Source organism: Scyliorhinus canicula, chromosome 2 (genome assembly GCF_902713615.1).
Source record: "Scyliorhinus canicula chromosome 2, sScyCan1.1, whole genome shotgun sequence".
Lineage (NCBI taxonomy): Eukaryota > Metazoa > Chordata > Chondrichthyes > Carcharhiniformes > Scyliorhinidae > Scyliorhinus > Scyliorhinus canicula.
This window is the reverse complement of record NC_052147.1, coordinates 31,289,979-31,310,159: the sequence shown is the minus strand read 5'-3', so window position 1 is coordinate 31,310,159 and position 20,181 is coordinate 31,289,979. Positions and strand designations below refer to the sequence as shown.

The 20,181-nt window shown below is 46.8% G+C and overlaps 1 protein-coding gene across 1 annotated transcript in view; it reads right to left on the bottom strand.

The window, feature by feature from the left end:
• The window catches only part of kcnh5b (potassium voltage-gated channel, subfamily H (eag-related), member 5b), a 474,329-nt gene that overhangs the window by 384,954 nt on the left and 69,194 nt on the right, over positions 1-20,181 (bottom strand). Inside the window, 1 exon segment of the mRNA XM_038775353.1 lies at positions 6,925-7,048. Within this exon segment, the coding sequence (XP_038631281.1) occupies positions 6,925-7,048 (124 nt within the window).

Here is a 20,181-nt window from a genome sequence, read left to right as displayed (position 1 = left end):
TATTTTCTCTCAGAGTGTAAACAACAATGACTTCTGAGCCAAGGGCAGAGCAAAGACAGAGCATTAGCAAAATGCTGGAAGCTCAAGTAATGAGATTGCATTTTATGCAGTAAATATAAACAGTCATAAACAGTGGGGGCGATTTTGCTCCTGCGTTCACCGTCAATGAGGCAATAACATGGCGCAAAATACCATCTCGCCAGGTATTTTCCCCACCCAACATCGGTAATGTAACAAAGTTCCTGCCAACATTTAAATAGATTTTCCTACATTTAAATATGGTTAAGGGGCTTCCGAGCCATATGTTCCCCCCTCACTAAATATTCACCAGGAGTCGAGGGGATCCCGCAGGGGGCACCAAGATAAGTCTAGTCTCCGAGGGAGAGGGGACAAGCTGGCATTGCCCCAGGGTGGGCCCTCTAGGAAGCCCAATTGGTGGCGGGGGTCAGGGTCCCATTATGTCTGATGGGAGGATGGAGAGGGGTGAGGCCTTTGAAGGAACGGACTTGACAGTAACGGGGGGGGGGGGGGGGGGAGCAAGCAGTGAGGGAGACCATAAGACCATAAGACATAGGATCAGAATTACCCCATTCGGCCCATCGAGTCTTCTCCGCCAGTCAATCATGGCTGATACTTTTCTCATCCTCATTCTCCTACCTTCTCCCCATAACCCCTGAGGGAACCTGCGATTGAAGGGTGAGCAGGCATTAAGGGGAGAGTTCTGGCACTGAAGGGGGGGACCAACAGCAATACTGCTGTGGCGGCTGTGAGGGAGGATGTGGGGGGCGAAGAGCCCCCAATAATTGTGCGGGGGGGGGGGGGGGTGACGGGCAGGCGGAGAGCTGCCAATAGCTTTGTGGTGGTGGTGAGGAGGGAGTGGTTGACCTCAGTGCTGATCGGGCCGCCCTTTAAAGATGGTGCTCCAATCTCAGTGGAGCCGGCCTTGCAGTCTCTATCAGGGCCCATCCCATCAGATGGATGACATACAACATCCCATCCCCCAACCCACCAATTTTCTTTTTGTCAGAATGGTTGAAGTTCTGGTCAGAAATTTCGGCTGTGTATCTGGAGAGATATATACCGGTTTTGATCAGGGTCTGGTACTGACAAATTACAGGAAACTTCCGCCCAGTGTGTCTATCACCTTTCATTGCTTAAACTAAACAAAAACCTTCAGGGAACATTTATCAATGGCAACTGCATAAGCATTTTTTAAAACTTAAGGGATGCAAAGGTTGCAGGCATGGCATGGTTAGCATTTGTTGTCCATTCCTAATTGTTGCAAAAAGATAGTGGTGAGACACATCTTACTGATGGCTCTCATGGCTATTCATGTGATGTTGCTTCACTCGCTGTGGTGATAAATACAGGACGCGATCTACCCGAATGGGAACAGAGTCCCATGGCAACGCGATTAGCCGGGTGTTTCCCGGCACTCGGAGCATCGAGAAACACCACTTTTATTGAACGGCCACTCGGATAGATCGGGGGCCTCAGCGGGGAACGTGGGGCCAAGGCCGTACATAGTCCTGATTTCTACACTGAGAAGGTACACGCGCTGGAATTCCTCATTGCAGGGAGAGATTGGGACGGATCTGTCAACCCCCACCCACACAGGGCACTGCCCGGCCCGATCCCCATCGCGTGAAAAAGCCAGCTTGGCACCACCAGCCTGGCACCACCACGTGGGCACCTTGGCAGTGTTGGGCTGGCACCCAGGTGGCACTGCCAGGGTGCTCAGGTGTCACCAGCAGTGTAACCGTGCCCCCCCTGCTCAGAGGGGAAGCACCTGGGTCCCTCCGGTCACCTGGAGATACCCACAAGTGCCATTCTGTCTGGTCTGGTTCATGGAGACCAGCATTGAACGGCGCTTGCCTGAGGTCTTCTAGCTGTCTCACTCTAATATGCAGATTTGCCAGAAAGGGATCCCGCCCACAATGGGCAGGATTCACATTGCGCCGTCTCGCGTTAAATCTCGTGAAGCATGGAGAGCCCAGAAGATCCCAGAAGAGGGGATCTCCCTGCATCTATCAGCCGCGCCGTGCTACATTTTGGGCGCACACAACTGATAGATCTCGCCCACAGCATCTGATCAGCATATTCTTTCGAATTAGCCAATTGTACTGTATTGCCCCCTCCCCCAAGCCTTCCATTCCTATATTGCGAAGATCAAACAAACCACAACCTTTAATCTGTGGTGGGTTGCAATCCTGTTTTCCTCTCTTAGCTCCTCTTCTTTCCTCCCTCCTTATAAAGACAATTGTTGCTTTTCGCGAGTCTATCAGAACGGATTCTCTTCTCTTTTAGACGGGCAGTAAGAAGTCTTACAACACCAGGTTAAAGTCAAACAGGTTTGCTTCGAATCACTAGCTTTCGGAGCACTGCTCCTTCTTCAGGTGAATGAAGTGGTGGGCTCCAGAAACATAGATATAGACAAAGTCAAAGATACAAGACAATACTTTGAATGTGAGTCTTTGCAGGTAATTAAGTCTTTACAGGTCCGGATGAAGCGACTGGAGATCGGGGTAACCCCAGGTTAAAGAGGTGTGAATTGTCTCAAGCCAGGACAGTTGGTAGGATTTTGCAAGCCCAGGCCAGATGGTGGGGGGTGAATGTAATGCGACATGAAGCCAAGGTCCCGATTGAGGCCGTACTCATGTGTGCGGAACTTGGCTCTAAGTTTCTGCTCGGCGATTCTGTGTTGTCATGCATCCCAAAAGCCGCCTTGGAGAACGCTTACCCGAAGATTAGAGGCTGATTCCCCTTGACTGCTGAAGTGTTCCCCGACTGGAAGGGAACATTCCTGTTTGTTCATCCGTTGTTGCAGCGTCTGCATGGTCTCGCCAATGTACCACGCTTTGGGGCTTTTTGAAGGGGCCTGGGGTTTGAGTCCTATGACTGGTTTCTCAGACTGGTTTCTTCTTGGTGCGGGGGCAGCGCCAACCTTTTGGTCATAAGACCAGACGGATCCTGCAGACATAGCCACAGAATCGGAGAATCTAGCCCTAAGTGTTGACGTCGGCATCGAATTTGTGGAGTTCCTCGACAGCAAAACTGGCGCCACACCTGGACCGAGTCAGCGATGTTAAGGGGCGAGCACCGGCGGCACATAGAACACAATCGATTCCAATAAGAAATGGTGCCGGATTCGCCAGTTTCGCAATTGACATTGAGGAGGTTGACAAGCTGCAGCCGCAGATACACACTGCACACTCCACACACACCATCCCAGCCAACAAGATGGCAGCAAGGAGAGAAACTCTACGCTTCACCGGTGCCGAGCTGGAGACCCTGCTGGGTGCGGTGGAGGGAAGGCAGGTGACCCCGTACTCCGGCCCGGGATGAACAAAGAACAAACAAAGAACAAAGAAAAGTACAGCACAGGAACAGGCCCTTCGGCCCTCGAAGCCCGTGCCGACCATTCTGCCCGACTAAACTAAAATCTTCTACACTTCTTGGATCTGTATCCCTCTATTCCCATCCTATTCATGTATTTGTCAAGATGCCCCTTAAATGTCATTATCGTCCCTGCTTCCACCACCTCCTCCGGCAGCGAGTTCCAGGCACCCACTACCCTCTGTGTAAAAAACTTGCCTCGTACATCTCCTCTAAACCTATGCCCCCTAGTAATTGACCCCGCTACACTGAATGGAGGCTGCCAGCCGCCGCCATTCATCGTGCCTGGGCACAGGTGGCAGAGGCAGTCTGCACCATGGGCAACGTGGTCCGGACCGGCCAGCAGCGCCTGAAGAAACTGAACACAGGGCGGCCAGGGTGAGAAGGCAGCACCGTCCCCCTGGCACTAACCCGCGTCCCACACACCCAGAACTTGGATCATTCCATCTTTTGAAGGCTCCTTTGCATTTTCGATACAGGTTTCTTATTATGACACATAGTCTGGAAGTGTCCCTCTTTCTGCAAAATATGTAATTCGCCTCTTTGTCAGGGAAATTTTGATCCCTGTGTTATGGGCCAGGGTCGAGAGAACCCCAAAGTGTATCATGGAATTCACCTGACCCACAACTTTTAATAGATTGTGGTATGGGGAGCACACAGCCCACTCTACAGGTGTGGTACAGCAGAAATCGACAAGTATTTTTAAAAGCAAAACAATGTTTATTCTATGAACTCAAGTTAACCTTTTTTTTAAATGTAGTGAACATCTTAGCAACCATCAATTCAAAATACAACCCCCAAAGAATACAACACTAAGTAATCCTTAATAACTTCCCAAACAACAATCAGAAGACAAAATAAACAACTTTTAACAGAAGCACATTAGGTTTACATTCACTACTGAGAACATTTATAATTCTGAATTCACCAAATGATCAAAAGATAGTCTTTTCATGGCAGAGAGAAGAGCAATACACCTGCTTTGTCTGGCTTCAGCTCCAACACTGAAAACAAAACTAAAACATACCCTGCAGCAAACAGCCTAAAACAAAAGTAAAAAGCTGGCAGACAGTCCAGCTCCACCCACACTCTGACATCACCGACAAACACCCATTTCTTAAAGGTACATTTTGTAAACACCCATTTCTTAAACGTACTCTCACATGACACCTATGTTTTTCCATGCCACACCAATTACAGCTAACTGGGACTGTTGATGGATTCTTTTCCTTTTTTTATATTTGACATACTCTACTGAGTCAGCTGCTTTTGAGGTAAGGCTGTCCCTGTCACTTTGAACCACAGCTCAGTTCTGATTCCTGGCCTTAGCCTGTCTGCTCAGTTGGATTGTCTTTGCTAAGGCTAGATCATCTCTCAACCGCAAAAGTTATTTATTAATGCATCAACATTTTCATCTTGACGTTGGGTACATTTGTCAAATTTAGCCCGCTCAATAATGGTATTCTTTCTCAGCGTTGTAGTACGTATGAAGTGCCTTGATTTCCTGATACGAGGCTTTCTCCTCATCGATAACAGGCCTGACAAGAATATTGTCTGCACAGTCACATATAACAGCGTAATGACCTGCTCCCCTTTGTAGTGAGGACCAATGTGGTTCAATATCTAGCAAATCTCCAATTCCTGCTCAACCAGGCTTCTGCTTGGTGTTGTGACCTTCTTGAAACTTTCTGGCAATGGTAGGGATGTCTCTATAACTATTCTTTTATGTACTGCCACCATATAATATTCTTGGTATTGCATGACTAATAAAGAGTATATAGTGAGCCTGTAGAGGTCTGTATTGAGGTGCATTTGGCTGCTGGCTCACGTATTCCACAAGGCTGCACAAGACAGCCTAATCATGCGATATTGCATCAGTTCCTGTGAAGCACCGATGCTGGTGCTCGTGGTGGGTGGGATGGTAGCCCCTGATGCTGATGGTGGCGGTGGAGGGGAGAGGGTGAGAGCCCCAATACTTATGGCAGTGGGGGAGAGCCCCCGCTGTTGTTGTGGGGTAGGGGAGCCCTTTCTAAGGGGCGCCCGATCTATGCGGAGCCGGCCTTGTCGGCTCTATCGGCTCCGCCCTGCCACAGAGATGGCGTAAACCACCCCCCCTGGATTTCAGTTTTCAGAGAGACTCAAGATCTGGACTAAAACTCAGCTGTGAAGGTGCAGAGCTACACGCCAGGTTTCAGTCAGTGCCTGGCACTCTGAAAAAATTTGGGAAAATTACACCCAATTATTCGAAACCAAATAGATGAAATCCAGCAATAGTAAACTTCAATATTCCAATTAATTTTAAAAATAATTTTAAGAAATAAAGCAGCTTAATGCATAGAACGATGCAGCTTAAGAATCAATGGAACAAACATAGGGCCAGTTCTTGGGAGGCTGGGATTCTGCCTGAATCCTGGCCAGGTTGTGAAGTTCAATGTAACCCCTGCCATCTTTAAATTTTCTTTTCTCCCACTAATATCCCAGTATTAAAATGTTTGAGGTCCTCCAATCGAGGCTTTCGCCCCACCCATAGCACTGAGGCAAACAGGCCAAAGTTGAAAAAAATCCATGAGTAACTGTAGCCATAGCTCATTGATTCTCTTCATCTATCTCAACCACTCTCTTGCCTTTGGTACAGTTCATCCTCCTTGAGTATCTTCATTTCTCAGCCCGCTTTCGTAGATTGCTGTTTTATAGTTTATCGTCCTCGCCAATGTTGTTATAATTTGCCTTTAAGGGTGTGACATTGTGGGAAATGTTCAAAAGACGAAAGGGTTAATGTCACATCATAATTAACCACTAGGTGGAACTAGATGCAGAGCTATATAAAGCACTGACTCACAGGCTTTTGGGAGAAGGCTGGAGGGGAGAGCATTGGAGCAGTGAGAGTGATCAGAGTACAATTATAGATAGAGTGTAGAGACTAGTGCTAGTAGTGTAGATTGTAGATTATTAGATTATTGTTTACTATCGGAGTAAGTGGTCGAGCTTTAATTAGTCGTGAAAATAAATGTTCGCTTCGTTAATGAACTTAGCTTCTGTGCTTTTTTGTGAACATTACAACATCCATCCTGAGAACAAGAATCACAAAGAACACCACAAAGGGATATGCCAAGTGGAAAATATTTTAATGCGTTTGCCCTTCTGAGCTGCCACGGTAGCAGCAGCAGCACGAGGCTAGTAAAATAACAATACAAAGTCACGCATGTGGAGCTGCATCATTGAATTGAGAATGCTTCCAAGGCGAACAAACCAAGTAGGTGGAGGAGTATGCTATTAGGCTCCTCAAGCCTGCTCCACCATTTGATAGGATCATGGTTTTGCATCCTCTGGCAGCTCAAGTCCTTTTTGGGGGGAATTCTGCAGTCTGGCTTTCAGTTCCACCAACTGAAAGTAACTCAAGTGCAAACCCATCAGTTTGTTTCCGTTAAAAAAGTAATCTGAGTCAAACATTGGTGAGCAGCACACCGTTATTTTGAGTGTGCCTGGGCAACTGTGACATAATTAAACAGCAAAAATTATTCCACTTACCTGCAGGTACTGCTTTTCTGCATTACTTCAGCCCGATGGTATCCAGATAACTTGCAAAATCCATCATTACTGTAAACTACTGGCCAGTCTACAATCTGGGCATTTCCAAGTAAGAAGCTTGTCTCTGCAAAGGGAAGCAAAGAATAACAGGTTAAAATAGGACAGTGCAGTGTGCTGTCCAGAACTGCATTTGAGGGCTACATTTGGATGTAAATATTTATGTCCAAAGATGTGCAGGTTAGGTGGATTGGCCATGCTAAAATTGCCCCTTAGTGTCCAGGGATGTGCAGGTTAGGTGGGGTATCGGGGATAGGGCGGAGGAGTGGGCCTAGGTTGGGCACTCTTTCAGAGGGTCGGTGCAGACTAGATGGGCCAAATGGCCTCCTTCTGTGCTATAGGGATTCTACAGTACAATTATTATTCATCTGTGTAAAAAAAAAAGCCACAATGTCCACAATATGTGAACTTATAATTTGATTAAGTCACACAAAGATTCGCACTCTACATGATTAAGTTAGTTGCAACCAAATCAGGATTTTTCCACCATAGGTAATGTACAGTCAACACAGACAATAGTCAAACTGGCAGTGATCGAGTCACCTAATTTTTATATATGCCTTTCCCTTTATCAACAATAAACCAAATACAGAAAATACATGATTAGTGTAACATTTTACTGATGTAGTACCATCTCAATAGGGACTCCCACCTGGTGTGCAAAACACAGCCTACAAACCTCCCTGCTAAGCAAGCAGCATGCAATCTCATCCTGATTAGCAGTAATCTGCTCTAGATGTGTTCAAGGGCTATAGTTATTATTCTCTCTAATAGCAGCATAATTTGGTAATAACACAGTATAAAATTGGGCCAAGGAAAATCAAAGAGATTCCGTTCAATCGTTGCTGTTATTCCGTTCACAAACTCACTGACAGTCTTAAAAAAAAAAGTCTTGCATTTAATTAGGGCCGTTAACAATTTCAGAATGTTCCAAAGTACTTTAGAGCAGTGAATTACTTTTTTTTTAAATGCAGTCACTGTCGTAATGTCAGAATTGCAGCAGCCAATTTTGCAACGTCCCAGAATAAAACATGATGATTGTCAGATAACTTGCTCAGTGATGTTAGTTCAGAAATAAATATTGGCCAAGACGCCCAAATGAACTCCTTTGAAATTTGTCAAAACTATTCGCAAAGTTGTTATTGAGCAATAATGTTCTGTAGGAGTGATTCCAGCAGCATCACTTGTAGGACTCGCCCTTCCCCTTCAATCTTAACAATATTTTGCACCACAGGTTGCTGGAAGTGCAAATTGAAAACACAAAGGAAATCAAGCATCTAGTGCCCGAAGGAACAGGGGAGCCAATTGTGTATCTACTTAAACAATAAGAAGTCTTACAACACCAGGTTAAAGTCCAGCAGGTTAATTTGGTATCTCGAGCTTTCAGAGCGTAGCTCCTTCATCAGGTGAGTTAAGAGGTAGATTATACAAACACAGCAAATATAGACAAAGCCAATGGTGCAAGATGATATTCTGAATGTGAGTCTTTGCAGGTAATAAAGTCTTTATATGTCGAGACGGTGCAACTGGAGAGAGGGACAATCACAGGTTAAAGAGGTGTGAATTGTCTCAAGCCAGGATCATACTTCCACATCATACTTAAACAATCAAATTGAAAGATGGAGGAACAAACAGCTCAAGGACTGAGAAGGAAGTGTAAAATTCAGGTGGGTGAAGCCAATGTCAAATCAGCTACGGAAATGGAAAAAAAGAGAGGGATTGAAAGATTAGATTAAGAGAGAGATAAAGACAAAGAAACGGAAAAGTTAAAAAAATTGTTAATTTTTAATTTCCCATTTATAAATCACAAACTCTGAAGAAATGAGAGTCCACATTTGAAATCTTTAATTGTCAGTGTCAGGAAGGTTCACTGCATTTTTAATAGCCAACTATGACTTAATCAAATATGCATGATTAGTCACCTTGCGTCACTTCAGACCAGGTCTAACTTTCTGTGGTGAAATTAGTTTATGTGTGCTATGCAGGTGCAGCATCTTTAACCACCCGGTGCATTTTAGTGGTGACAGAGGACAAAAAGCTATTTTCACAAAACTAATGTGTTTAATTTTATGTCTGTCTGCTGTTGTTATGGTCTTTGCACTTAAATAACAGGGAGCGCTAAAAGCCTCACTGGTATTTTGACAGTAGCTTATGGGTCATAGGAAATAGTACTATTCCTTAGGCCCAGATTTTTACTCCTGAGTCGGGTAGCAGGACTCAGGTCTCCCGGCTGCATCCGCCTCCAGAGAAATTCCCTTGAATTACACGATCTTCACTTTGCAGAGGATGGGTGCAGGATGGAGTCAGATCTGCCGCCTCTGGGCGCAGATATGAGACTGTAAAAGGGACATCCAAGTGATAAGGCAGATTTTTTAAATGGCCTGCTTCAGTTCTCACTATATTATAAAAACATTATGTTGTAAAAACACTTGTATTCAAGAAAGCCCATTCAAAACATTTAAATCACCTGAAGTACTTAATCCCTTAAAAAACAGATTTTTATGCATAACCCCACATCAAAAAACACTAGAACATAGAACATACAGTGCAGAAGGAGGCCATTCGGCCCATCGAGTCTGCACCGACCCACTTAAGCCCTCACTTCCACCCTATCCCCATAACCCAATAACCCCTCCTAACCTTTTTGGACACTGAGGGCAATTTATCATGGCCAATCCACCTAATCTGCATGTTTTTGGACTGTAGGAGGAAACCGGAGCACCCGGAGGAAACCCAAGCAGACCACGGGGAGAACGTGCAATCTCCGCACAGACAGTGGCCCAGTGGGGAATCGAACCTGGGACCCTGGCACTGTGAAGCCATATTGCTATCCATTTGTGCTACCGTGCTTCCCTTATAATACTCCATCCTGCACCGGTCCTCCCCAAAGTGAAGATCGTGTCATTCAAGGGATGCAGCCGTGAGACCTCCTGACTAATCCTATAATAACCTCTTCAGAAAACTGTGAACTTAGGATCCACTACTGAAATAAATATAGCGTGTGGAAAACTTTCACGACTTAATTATACTATTATTGTAGCCTTTGTGGTAATGTTACCAGACTGCTATTGTAACTGCTAGAACAGATATTTTTTCAACTCTCACTAGCACAGGCAATCTAGTTTATTCTTCTTTTTAAAAGGCTGGAGATATAAATATTTCACAGCTTGATGATTCAACAGACCTTACCTGCACTCCCTGAGCATTTAAGAGGACTCACCGCCCACAACCACAGGGATCGTGCGAGAACTGGAGGCGGTTCACCTGTACTGCACCCCCTCACAGTACACGAGCAGAGGACAATGGACCTCGTTGGTGGAGCCGGGGACCGGGAGGTTGCCCCTTGCCAGATCGGAGACGCACCAGCAAGTGAGACTCCCCTGCCTGGCTCCACCCCGTCCCCCCCATTCCCCCCACTACACCCCCTCACCCCTCCACCCCCCAACACACCCCCTCCCCATTCCTCCCCACCACTTCATCCATTCCCACACCACTATACCCTCTCACCGCATTTCCCCCCAACACTACACCCCCTCCTCCCATTCCCCACCACTCCACCCAGGACAGCGACAGCCAGAAACGGAGACGATGGACACTGACGCACCCGACAGCCAGGACAGTGCCGCACAGAGGACGGCCAGACAGATGACTGACAGACCAGACAGTGCCCCTCAGATGGGGGCGACACAAAGAACATCGGACCAGGGCTCGACGCAGGAGCCCCCAGACTTTGGATCCGGTGAGGACATAGACTTGGCATCACTGCAGTCACCCACACACCCCCACCATCGCAGAAACTCGCACCTTGGTTGGGCATTTTAGTGATGAAGCTCCTGGGACACTGACTGGTGCGCACCACACAGCTGTACCGGTGCAGCAGGTGGAGGTAGGAGCAGCCGAAGGTCCGGACGGTTGGAGGGCAGCCCAGCCCCAGCAACCAGCTGCCGCCCAGGTGGTTCCCGGGTTCCTGGACTTTCCCGACCCACCCATAGACCCGATGTAGTTAGAAATCCAGGGACTAGACAACGGGATGACGGCCGGCTTGCAGCAACTGCAGACGCAGGTGGAGGAGTCCATCCACGTCCAGGAGTAGGGAGTGGTGCCGGTCATGGCTGCCACCCAGGCCGACACCGCACGGGTGGCGTCCGCAGTGGAGGCAATGGGTGCAACAGTTTCGGCCACGGGTCAGGTTATGCAAGGCATGGGGCTTCATTGTGCACGCGTCATCCGTTGCCCAGGACAGGACTGCCCTCTCACAGGCAGCCATGTGCCAGAGCCAGCTGGACATCTCAGCCACCCTACACTTCTGGCCGAGTCTCAGCAGGTCATCGCTGAGAGCATCGGCGGCCTGGCCCAGATGGCTGGATAGTGTCGCACAAACCCAGAGGGAAGTGGCGCAGTCCTAGACAGGGATGCCCACTCCCTGAGCTCAATCGCTGCTAACATTCAGACCCTGGTTGATAAAACAGCGGGCCTCCAGGACTGGCAATGCCAGGTGTCAGTGGTGTCTCAGGGCTTGTCTCCGCTCGCACCCTCTTCCCATAGTGAGGCTCGGGGGCTACCGGGCACCCCGAGGGAGGAGGAGGTTCTGGGGCCCGTCCCGGTGACTCCTGCAAGGGAGGTCCCGGAACACTGCGGATCCTCGGACTCCCCCGTTCCGTCTCTGGTGCATCTGGTGGGCAGCAGACTGAACAGGGAGGCACCAAGCCATCCAGCACACCCACGGAGCAGCCTGGCCCATCCAAGTTGGGCCTCCCCAGGAAACGCGCGCCAACGGGGAGCCAAGTCGCAGGGCAGGAGTCTCAGTAGTCCGCCTCCACTCCTGCTGTCCCGTCTGGGGAAACACCGAGATATAGTGATAGGGCCCGTAAGGCCAAGAAGTTTGACACCTAATAAGTTGGCATGGGTGCAGAGCACAGTGTAGTTATGGGGCTAGGGAACGTATATGTTCCCGTTACAATTAAACTCACTGTTACACCAATGCAAGATGCCTCTGTTCTATGTCCGGTGCCCACGGGGTCGTGAAGGGGACTGAGAGGCACTGTGTTCAAAGGTTGGTGGAACGGAGAGCCCAGGTGAGTGTAAATCTCCCCCCCCCCCCCCCCACTGTACCCAGCACCCCGCCGCCAGCTACCCAACATGTCCATGTGATGGAGTGTCAGTAACGCATACAGCGACCACCCAGGTGGAGGGTGTACCTGTGGCCATGAGTCAGACATTGGCTAACAATTTGGAGCTTACAGCTCATCGCAGAGCGGGTTGTCATCATTCACCATGGCATCATTCACGATCGCCGATTCTCTGACCCGCTGCGGTCTGAGAGAATCCCGCCTAGGATCTGTCAGAAATGGGGCAGGACTTTTGGATCTGTGGTCCCTCAGCCAATTTGGCATCTCAGTGGTGTTTCCATGAACATTCTGGCTTTAACCTCAAAACCTAAATTCTTCTGTATTTCCAAACTGATAAACTCCACACTATCACTACTAAGTACTAACCTTAAATGTTCCCTGAGGTAGACCAACTTAAATAGGTGCCTTCCACAAATCCACTCAAGGAGCAATACTAGGCAACACTTCAAAAGTATGTGCTCCTGCAACAATGAGGACGTTCTTGCCCCGGTAGTCATCCTGGAGGCAGGAAAGACATTTGACCAAATTGCATGGGATTGTCTATTCCCTGTCCTCAGGCATATGGGGATTAGACGTTAATCTGCACTGTCTGGGTGTTATTACCATTTCAGCAGAGCGCAACAATGAAAACCTAGCAGGCCGGAAATGTGTGTCAGTAACAGGACCTATCTGACCTTACTTCCATGAAAATGAGGCGACACAGAAGAACATCATTCCTCAAGGTCTTCGTTGGCCCATTGAAATGCTGCATCAAATTCCTCTACTGCCATTACTCATTCTCAACAATTACTAACAGCACCACTTTTACACTCCCTCAAGAAGAAGCCGCAGATAAGGAATAAGGATATGCTCCCACACCTCCCCTCGCCATTTCGCGTCATCATGACTATAGAATTCCTGCCATCACACATAAAGCTGATCTCCAAGGAAGGTGAAGCACAAGAATCGCTCCGCCCAAATCTTTTTCTGCTGCCCAATGACTGGCTCAATTACAACCGTCCACAGTGCCTTCCAAACCATCAAAAAATTTAAGTCAATTCTTCTGCTCCTGACAGAGTTGAATTGTTTGTCTGATAAATCTATAGAAGTTGTGTTAGCGCACTGACAAGAGCAACATTTATTTTGTGACCAGTTCTTTCAGTTTTATTAGCATTGGTTCAGTAATTGAAAGAATGAGCAATACATTAGTAGCACTGCTTATGACTGAATAATGTACATTCTGGCAAGATATTCTGCACACGTGGATGGTGTAAGGTTTCAGCGTTCATCCCCCTCCACTCCATAAACACAAATGTCTCCCTTCAATATTATTGGCATGAGACCAATCTCAGTACATGAGCACTGAAAAGTTGGCATTGTAAATTTCAAGTGTAGAGATTGCTTTAGCCATTCAGGCTATTACAGCAGGACTCAATATTGTGAATGCTGGTCAGCTCCCGCCGACCGTCCATTTGCAAACTCTGAAGTTTCTCTTAAATCAAGGCTCGTTTTGAGCATCACAGTACTGAGGCACACATGTATAACCGGTACCGCAGCAAAGGCTGCATACTATGACCGTGGATCTTAACTTAAAATTCAGCTGATGCCTGTTTTAACAGGAAATTGTAGGTTCTTTTTGGGGGGGGGGGGGCGGATTTGAGGAAAAGCCTTTTCACCCAGCGGGTGGTGGGAATCTGGAACTCAATGTCTGAAAGGATGGTAGAGTTGGGGACCTTCACAACATTTAAAAAGTGTTTGATGAGCACTTGAAATGCTACATGCTGCAAGGCTGCAGGCAAAGTTCTGGAAAATGGGATCAGATAGGTGCAGCCACGATGGGCTGAAGGCCTCTTTTTTGTGCTGCGAACTCAAAGACTCTCTGAATCTAACTAGTAGAGGGGAACTTGTAAGTATAACGTAAAGTGTACTCATAGGTTTCCTAGCACTATAACACAGTGGGGCTGGTACAGAAAGTACAAAGGGTGAGAACTTTCATAAATACATATTTATGAAATGTGGATCGCAAAAAGATGGGCCTTTGTCAGAACCTCTGCCAGAGCAAGAATTAGTGAATTAATCAGTTAAACATCCGAAGTTATTCCTGCAGTCACCTCTGGGGAAATTATCCCTCTCTATTATAGCCCTTCGAACTTCAGAAGAAACCCAAAAACCCTTGTCTCCCTGTAGCTCTGAAGGAGAGTCATGCGGACTCAAAACGTTAGCTCTGTTTCTCTCCCCGCAGATGCTGCCAGACCTGCTGAGTTATTCCAGCGTTTTCTGTTTTCATTTCAGGCTTCTAGCATCCTCCGTGTTGTGCTTCTATCGTGAAAGTCCCAAACATTCAGCCCACTGTGAGTGATGGCCCCATCCTGCCATCGGCATGTGGAAGCCTCTTTTGTAAAAGTGCAGGGCCACTTTCTTCACTTCTTCACCTTCCATCTATCCACTCAGATTTTGATGCAGGTACAAATGATATACAGGAAAATGCAAGCATTCTGCAGAGATCCAAGAAACACAAACAGAAAAGCCAAGTGTGCTATAACATGTCAAACATTTCTACCGTGTTCACAAAATATGGGAACGTCCTAGTGCTGTTTGTGGTGTCTCTCTGAGCGTTGAAAGATCTGCAGTGCTTTCCGACATTACAAAGTCATGGCAATAAGCAATTGTGTGAAATGTATTAGAGATATTCCTGAGAGGCACTTTCTAAATGCAAACCTTTCATTTTTTTTAAGAGTTGCTGAACATCAGTGATCATGTCAAAAATGTTCCCACTTCTCGATATGCATGTTCTAAACTTTGTACCTCTACAGCCGCTAACAAGAAGTGATGTGCGTTTTCTTTTTAAAAGGTTATCCCGTGCGAGATAGATTGTAGCTTTCACATTTTTTCTAAATCTGGAGTCTGTCTGGTATGGAATGTTCAGTTATAAATGGCCTGAATTAAATATTTTAAAGCCACATTTCCTACATAAAGAAATTAAAATCAAATCAAAAACCTTTTCTGTGTAAAATCTACCTAAAGCAAACAGAAATAGCAAATTGCTGTCTATAATTTCCTGCATAGTACAGCACACCTAAATGTTAGCATCAGCAATACACCACTTTAGGAACATAGGAACATGAGGAGACCATTCAGCCCCTTGGGCCTGTCCCACCATTCAATGAGATAATGGCTAACCTGTGACCGAACTCCAGATACTTGCCTTTGGCCCATATCCCTTTAAATCTTTGCTTCACAAGAATCTTTAAAGCTTACATAAGCGAAGATCAAATATTACACCCTTTATTCTGGACTACAAATAAATAGGTTACGAGATGACTGGCAATTTGTCAAATTGTCTCACCAAACCTCTGTTTGCCACATTGATAGAACACAAGACTTAATTGTAACCTCAATTTGAGCTACTTACTATTCTTTTACACTTTGCATTATTTTTTAAACAATGCTCCCTTTCAATTTTATTTCCTCTTGTCATGTACTGGTGTTAAAAATGAAATGAAATGAAAATCGCTTATTGTCACAAGTAGGCTTGAAATGAAGTTACTGTGAAAAGCCCCGAGTCACCACATTCCGGCGCCTGTTCGGGGAGGCTGGTACGGGAATTGAACCCGCGCTGCTGGCCTGCCTGAGTCTGCTGTCAAAGCCAGCTATTTAGCCCTGTGCTAAACCAGCCCCAATATGTGAGTTACACAGGCATGCTGCAGATGAAAAGCAGCAAGAGTGACAGTCATATTCGAGCCTGAAAGTAACAAGACTCAGTCACTGCAGTCGGTGTTGATATTTGCAGTTTCAAAATGGATTTTAAAAAGTGCAACGTAAGACAATGTCAGCAAGATTAAGCTTGGTGCTATTAAAGATAAAGCAGCGGCTCCGGAGAGAGGAGTTGCTGGAAGACTGGAAGCAAAGGGCAGGAGTAAATGAATGTGTTAGCACAAGGTATTGTTGAAGGAATCAGTCAAGTTTTTAAGAGAGAAGTTTATTAAAGCTCAAAAAGTATCAAAAGATTATATTTTTTTTAATTCATTTGTGGGGTGTCACAGGTTAAGCCAGCAATTACAGTCCATCCCTAGTTGCTCTTGTGAAGGTGACAGTCAGCTGCCTTGAACGGTTGTAGTCCCTGAGGTGTAGGTACACCCGCCCTGCTGATAGGGTGGAAGTTCCAGAATGTTGACCCAACAGCAGTGAAGGAACGGCGATATATTTCCAAGTCAGGATGGTAAGTGACTTAGACGGGATCTGCCAGGTGGGGTGCTCCAGGTATCTGCTACTCTTTTCCTTCTGGATGGTAGTGGTTGTGGATTTGGAAGGTGCTGCCCAAGGAACCTCGGCAAGTTCCTGCAGTGCATCTTGTAGATGGTACACACGGTTGCCACTGTTCGTTTGTGGTGGAGTGATTTAATGTTTGTGGAAGGGGTAGCAATTAAGCAGGCTGCTTTGTTCTGCATGGTGTCAAGATTCTCGAGTGTTGTCGGAGCTACACTCTTCCTGGCAAGTGGAGAATACTGCGTGGAAGAGAACGTGGAAGTGCAAGAGGAGAGAATGAGGGGTGATCTCATAGAGACCTCGTAGAAACCTGTAGAAACAGGGTAGATGCAAAATAGATGTTCCCGATAGTGGGGGAGACCAGAACCAGGGTCACAGTCTAAGGATACAGGGCAAACATTTTAGGACTGAGATGAGGAGAGATTTCTTCATCCAGAGAGTAGTAAACCTGTGGAATTTGCCACCACAGAAATCAGTTGAGGTCAAAGCAGTGTATGTTTTTAATAAAGAGTTAGATGTAGGCTAAAAGGATCAAAGAATATGGGGACAAAACGGCAACAAGTTTCTGAGTTGGATAATCAGCCATAATCACATTGAATAGCGGAGCAGGCTCAAAGGGTCGAATGGCCTATTCCTGCTCCTATTTTCTATGTTTCTATCAGTATTCCATTTTACCCCTAACTTGTACCTTATAGATTGCAGACAGGCTTTGATGGGTCAGGAGGTGAGTTACATGTCGCAGAATTTCACAGTACATATATGGCAAATCGAGTTCACTTTCTGGTCAATGGTAATCCCCAGGGTATTGATTATGGGCACCATATTATGGCCCATCTTCTCCTGTAGGGACAAAGAGAGGGCACTGTGAGCCTCACGTTTGATGGGTCAGTGGGGTCTACAGCAGGTGGCACATATGGGCACCGCACCTGGACATGAAGGGGTTGTGCTGGTGGATGGCAGTGGGTTCTGAGGAAGAAGCACAAAGATCAGTTGCGGGGAGGGTGCGAGGTGTCACCCAGTGAATTGGTGGGGTTTGGGGAATATAAGGTATGGCAGGCGGATCTGATGCCAGGAGAGAGGTGGTAGCTTAACCTTCCAGCTCGTTGAAGGTCATTTGTCTTCTTCCTACATTGGAGGGCAGTCCTCATTGTCAAGCTGCCCGCACTGACAACCGTTGCCACTGCCTCCCAGGCAGCTTTGCTGACCCTGCTGCTGGTCCTTCATTGCCACCCCCCCCCCCCCCCCCCCCCCCCTGGAGAACATGGTGTCCTGCCTCTCATCCACAAGATCAAGAAGTCTTGTGAAGTCGCTATCCCCAAAGCGAGGAGCAGGTCTATGTGCTGCCATGCTTGTGTGTTGACTGAGGGAGTAGTAAGGTAGTGCTTAAAAGCAGCTCCCCCTTCTTACAAAGAACAAAGAAAAGTACAGCACAGGAACAGGCCCTCCAAGCCTGCGCGTCCATGAAGCCCGTCTAAACTAAAATCTTCTACCATTCCTGGGTCTGTATCCCTCTATTCCCATCCTATTCATGTATTTGTCAAGATGCCCTTTAAATGTCACTATCGTCCCTGCTTCCACCACTTCCTCCGGCAGCGAGTTCCAGACACCTCTGTAAAAAACTTACCTCGTACATCTCCTCTAAACCTTGCCCCTTGCACTTAAACCTATGCCGCCTAGTAATTGGCTCCTCTACCCTGGGAAAAAGTCTCTGACTATCCACACTATCTATGCCCCTCATACTTTTGTAGATCTCTATCAGGTCGCCCCTCAACCTCCATCATTCCAGTGAGAACAAACCGAGTTTATTCAACCTCTCCTCATAGCTAATGCTCTCCATACCCGGCAACATCCTGGTAAATCTCTCAGCGGCAAGAAGCTGAGGCGCAAGTCGGGTGAATCAGTTGACAAGTAATGTCGAGAATCTCATGAGGCCTCATTTTTAGCACAAAGTACCGTTGACCGCGATCTCACTAACTAGCCGCCGCAAAATACCCCACCAAACGCACCCAAAACCGGACTTTGAAATGTTTCCATTGAATCGCGCCCTGTGTCAGGCTGTTGCTTGATTAGTCCATAAGAAAGCTCTCTCAATTTTGGCACAAGTCCCCAGATATTAGAAAGGAGCGTTGACAGCTTTGGGTTTGCTGTTGTCATTTCTGGTGTCGAGGCCAATACCGGGTGGTCCATCCGATTTCATTCCTTGGTATTTTCTTTGTAGCGGTTGAATACAAATGAGTGGCTTGATAAACCATTTCAGGGGGCATTTAAGAGTCAACCACATAGGCCAGACCATGAACGGTTCCCTTTGCGAAAAGACATTAGTGAACAAGTTGGGTTTTTACCACAATCATTTGATTTAATTTTAAATTTTTTACTGAATTTAAATTCCACCATCTGCCGTGGTGGGATTCAGACCCTGGGCCCAGAGGATTACCCTGGGTCTCCAGATTACTCGTCCAGCAACAATACTGTTATAACCCACAAGGGTCATTCGGTGGTGGGAACTGTGGTAAACCACTGTTGCACCTATATTAGGTGGTGTATGGTAGGACCTGTACTACAGGTACGTCGGTAGTCCCTGCCTGCTGGCTCTGCCCAGGGCGGAGTATAAATGTGCGTGTCCTCCATGCTGCAGTCATTTCGCCAGCTGCTGTGGGAGGCCACACATCTTAGAGCAATAAAGCCTCAGTTGTATCCAACTCTCGTCTTTGTGCAACTAATCGTGCATCAGGAGCAATTAACTTCCCCGCGAATCTTGCAGAGTATGAGCTCCCCAGTTAAGGGGGCGGGGGACCTATAAACAATGTATAGTTTTATGGGATAGAAAGCTGGCCAGTTTGGCACCGGCAAGGCCAGTTGGGATCTACCGTGTGATAAATGTAATAGTTATTGTGAATAAGCAAAATGTCTTTGAACTACTCGGTGTGAACTCCTTTGTGGCCTTATAAAACTGGTGACGAGGGCCTAACTGGATAGCTATCAATGCTGCTACATCATCGGACAAGCCACCTCCTGGTACCAGTTGGATAAAGGTTTGTATTTTCTCTTCATTATGCCTCTATTCAGACGGTTAGATGTATTTGACGCCAGTTTGGAAGACTGGAACTAATATGTGGAATGAATGCGCTACTTTTTCAGGGAAAACACTATCAGGAAGAATGATCACCAGACATCATCTTGCTGACTGCCTGTGGCGCACGTACGTTCGGAGTGATGCGAAGCCTTACGTAGCCAGCGACATCCAACATGCAAACCTTGGACAAACTAGAAGCTCTAGTGGGGCAGCATTCTAACCCAACTCTGTCCATTATTGTACAGTGGTATCATTTTAATACCATAGAAAGGACCCCGGGTGAATGCGTCACTGAGTAATTGTCAAGGTTGCATAAGATTGCATTTCACTGCAAGAAAGGCTGCAAGATCATTTATATTGAAACTATTGGCTGAACCTTCCCTGAATCTACTGCAAGCCGTCCAAATTTTGCTGTCCTGAAAAGGTGCAGAGCAAGGCATGCAGGAAATACAAGGCATGACGCGACAGTTTCCGTTCTGAGTCAGAGTAAGTTTGACCTCACTAAACAGGGTATACATGATTTGGATCTGATAGAGACCATGGCCACCTATTCTGGTGAGCCATTTCAGGTACCACCACGACTCCGGTGGTTTACCACCATTCGGTGCGCCTCCCGCTTATTGTGGTGAGGTGACAAGGCCCCAGCTTATTGAATCGTGATTGGTTGAGCCATCTGCATGCTAAATTGGCAACACATCCTCCAGATGGGATCCGGGGGTCAACGTGAAGTGCTGGGCAAGTACCCTGAAGTAT